This window comes from Lytechinus variegatus, chromosome 9, assembly GCF_018143015.1.
Source record: "Lytechinus variegatus isolate NC3 chromosome 9, Lvar_3.0, whole genome shotgun sequence".
NCBI lineage: Eukaryota > Metazoa > Echinodermata > Echinoidea > Temnopleuroida > Toxopneustidae > Lytechinus > Lytechinus variegatus.
The window spans coordinates 27,775,402-27,779,845 of NC_054748.1; the positions used below are offsets into that span (position 1 = coordinate 27,775,402).

Genomic DNA, 4,444 nt, shown 5'->3' on the forward strand with positions numbered 1-4,444 from the left:
CATCACCATCACCATCATCATCTTCATCCTCATCACCATCACCATCATCATCACCATCACCATCATCATCATCATCATCATCATCACCATCATCATCATCATCATTATCATCATCACCATCATCATCACCATCATCATCATCATCATCATCACCATCACCATCATCATCACCATCATCATCATCACCATCATCATCATCATCCTCATCATCATCACCATCATCATTTTCATCATCATCGTCATCATCATCATCATCACCATTATCATAATCATCATCATTCTCACCATCATCATCACCATCACCATTATCATCATCATTTTCATCATCATCATTATCATCATCATCATCATTTTCATCATCATCATCATCATCGTCACTAGCACTTGTGTTGGCATGCAGATATTATAGTCTTTGCCATAATAATTCCTTTTTTTTATCTACTTTGTGTATTATTATCACTCTCATGATTGTTATTTCAGTCATTTTAGTTTTATATTTTGATATCTATAACAATATCGACCCCTGTCTATATACCTTATAAAAGGTCGTACGAGCAATCAACCGACTAATATCATGTCAAAGTTCCACTACAGCCGTCGATCACAAATGAAATCACACGCTTTTCTTGTTTCTAAGAAATAAAAAACAGGGTATAATGGAATGACGAGTTGTGTAAGAACATAATTTGGAAGTAAAATTCAATTTCTTGCTCAGGTTTGCCTCACCGATGCAGGGTAACGGCCAAATTTGATAGGCATATACAAGTAGCGAGAAATATCGTTTTCCCTCATTCAGAAGCAATTTTCTGCTTGTCAAAACAATTTATGTGGGGGTTTTTGGTTCGTATGTTATGTATTTGAGAATCAGTGCTCTTTTATTTTCATGAAGAACTTGAAGGTAGGTCAAATCGTCCAATTTTCGCCCGAGCTGCATTATGTCATGATTTTGATTAGGAAAAGGGAAAGGAAGGTCCCCTGTAAAGTGAAACAGATATAAGATTCAAGATTCGATATTATATTAGCCGGGACTACCTTTGCTTATAATACATTATATCTTTTGTTCATTGTGCATGTAGAATATGTACTATGGACATTTTTAATTCTATCTGAACTCTGATGCTTTATTTATTGAATATTGAAATAAAGTGATACAGAATCACACATACACACACACCCGCAAAGTCTAAAGATTACAGGCGCGGATCCGGGAGGGGACCGGGGCCGGCCCCCTCCTGGATCCTACTTTTTGACAACCTGCAGAAAATACTCTTTAACTTGATACGAAAAACAGAAAGAAAAGTAAGAAAGAAGTATGTGTCATTTACAGACTCGTAACGGCCGGCCCGACCCCGAAAGGAAACAAGAAAAAGGTGAGGGGAAGAATTGGAAAATTGACTTTATAATGTGTAATGAATCGCATTCAAGAGGATTAAATGACACTTAATAAATTAAATCCAGTTCTGAAATCAATTCGCACACAATATTTTAGCTCGCACATCAAGCTTCAATTATTTTGTTTGATTTTCACAAATTATTATATCAAAATTTTCAGCTCGCGCTGCGCGCTCGCATTGTTTAATTTGTGAGATACCTATCCTCTTTGGAAATTCTTTCCAAAATTTGTCAAAATGCTCGTTTATCATGTCAGTCTATCAAAAAAATTAAGCTCGTGCTTCGCGCTCGCATTTAATTGTTTGAGACACACAGCTTGTTCTTTATTTAAATTGAAACGCGCTTAGACTGTCCAGTTTTCAGATCGGAATATCAAAAATTTTGAGCTCGCGCTTCGCACTCTCATTATTTAATTGGTGATACTTGTATCCTCTTCATTAATCACTAAAACAGTCCTAATTGAGTCCCTTTTCACGTTACTCTAATAAAATTTCGACTCGCACTTCGCGCTCGCATTTTTTAGTTGGATACTTATCTTTGTTCATGATTATAAAAAATGCTCAGAATCTTCAGTTCTAAGGACACAAAATATCAAAGAATTTTAGCTTGCGCTTCGCGCTCGAATTATATATCAAGACCACATGAGATACCTTATCTTTTTTATAACAATAAAAACTAACATATACTTAAAACTTCAGTCTTTTGTTAGGACTAAACCCCCTGAAAATCCAACAGATTATAGCGGCCAATCGAGAAAAATGTTGATGAAAATTATTTTTTTCGCCCCCCCCCCCCCCTATTGGCGAAAGCTGGATCCGCCCCTGGATTATGATGGTCATTTCTGTTTTTGGTTTTGGTCTCCAAATGACAAATGACACTTTAAATGCCTCAATTTATTCCCAAATAGTTCACATTGTACAGATTCTTGCCCCCCCCCCGCATTAACTCGTCAACGGTTGCCATGCAGTCATCATTACTCGTATCACTCGCTGTTTGTCATGTTTGTATATAACTTTTAAGACCTGTACGGTGAGAAAAGGAGATGAGGGAAATGAGACGCTGATTGGGTAAGAAAAGAAGAGCTGAGACGAGGTGAAAATAAAGTCACGTGACCATTTCTCAAAAGAAAACTGTTGACATCGATGGCATTAAATACCTTCCCTTTATGCATCTGTGTGGCCAGTTCGTATGAAACCGACGATGGGTGAGCATCAGGTTGAATCATGATTGGACCCTTCTCAGGCAAAATAAAATCGCATTTTCTATTTAAAAAATATGAATTTTGGTCTTTAAACTGCGATTAAAGAAGATCCATAGTGCGTCGGTCATGATTACAGATTTCGGAATACCTTTAAGAAAATTTACGAGTTGCCTGTATCCCAACAACCAGTGCGTGCTCCAATAACTACTTTTCCATTAGATAGAAAAGGATCAAATGACATGATCGCGGATAGGAGGACGGAACTTTGATTTCATTTTGAAGGATGGTTTGTCGAGAATGGATGCATCAGCTATCGTAGCAGTTTCTCTTTTTACGATCATCTTTGTCATCGGAGTGCCTGGGAACTCTCTGGTGGTTTGGGTGTTTGCAAAGAAATCGAGGAAAACTACCACATCCTTGCTGATACTCAGTCTCTCCATAATAGACCTGTGTGCTTGTCTCATAGCCCCTGTTCATCTCGTTCGATCCCTGGGCGGTGGAGTCATCAACGCTTTCGTCTGTAAGTCCAGCATCTACGGGAGTCGTGCCTTTTCGTTTTCAGCACTTTACTTGACAACCTGTATTGCACTTGACAGGTATATGGCTATCTGCAGACCCCTAGAGTCGCGGTCTCACCCTCGGAAGCTTTTAGTCGTCATCGTGGCCAGTATAGGACTGGCGGTGTCTGGCAATTTCCAATTTGCTTTGTACGTGAAGAACTTGCAGATAGGCGCGGTTAAGAAATGCATCTATCGTGGGGGTCCCGACTGGCTGGATATCAGCAATGAGATCTTTACGTCTGTGTCCTACCTGGTGGCGTTGGTGATCTGCTCGTGCGTCTATGTCCGGATCTATCTGGAGATCCGCAAGCAAATGAAGGTCAGAGAGGGACTTACCGGAAATGGTGTCCAGGGAAACCAAGGTGCGGATCGCCAAAGAAATTGCTTCGCTATCAGCAAGGCGGGAGGTTTGGGGGCGAGAGCAGGAGAAGGTCAGATTGCTCTTCCGCAGCAGAGTGGAACAAGTATAAGTGATTTCCATGAGATGGCGACCACTTCAGCCCAGCGCGGTGGCAGCAGTGGGATTCTACAAGAAGCAGCGACCAATGGAAACTTACCAGTCGTTGGAAACACTAATCTCCTGCGCGCCAAGGGTCACACAGAAGGGAGAGTTCTTCAACTTGTTTCTTCAGTGGAGTATTCCTCCTACCCTGCAGCTTCCGTCGTTCAGGACCAACCAACTCCAAGGGTCAACGTCAATCCGAATCGCAATCGGCAAAGGAAAGAACGCCTCATGACCAGGATGTTGCTTGGAACAAACTTGATCCTCATCCTCTCCTGGCTGCCATCTTTCATCCTAACCAACGTCCCCGATGAAGAGGTAACTGCATACCGCAGCAAGGCATCACAGGGCGTCATCATCTCCTTCTGTTATCAGTTGCGCACCCTTAATCACATTGTCAGTATCTTTGTCTATGCTCTCCTCAACGCAAACTTCAGGAAAGATTGCCGAGCTATCCTTGCCAAGTTGAAACAATCAAGGAACGGATAGAAAACATTTTTCCTGATCCACTTTTTCTCATTAATACCTTCATGTTTTGTTATAATAGGGGTTGCGCCAACCAATCTATGTGAATCTTCAAGCAGTAAAGATGAGAGAGGATACAAGTATATATATGAAATCTTGTATTTATGGTGCTGTCGTATCAATTTATTTTTCCTTTGTGTTTTAAGAAATCCCAAATATCAGGTGGAGCAACAACGTTAACACCACTATTATCTTGTCAATATTGTTAAAACGGTCATGTGTGTGTCTGTGTGTTTCATTGAGCGAGTGCACACCTAGTTACCA

At 40.5% G+C, this 4,444-nt stretch overlaps 1 protein-coding gene across 1 annotated transcript; it reads left to right on the plus strand.

Annotated features, from left to right (window-relative positions):
- The first annotated feature begins 2,890 nt into the window (after positions 1-2,890).
- On the plus strand, positions 2,891-4,144 carry LOC121421918 (gastrin/cholecystokinin type B receptor-like). The gene has a single exon (XM_041616718.1). The coding sequence runs from the start codon at positions 2,891-2,893 to the stop codon at positions 4,142-4,144; it is 1,254 nt and encodes a 417-aa protein (XP_041472652.1).
- Positions 4,145-4,444: the final 300 nt, after the last annotated feature.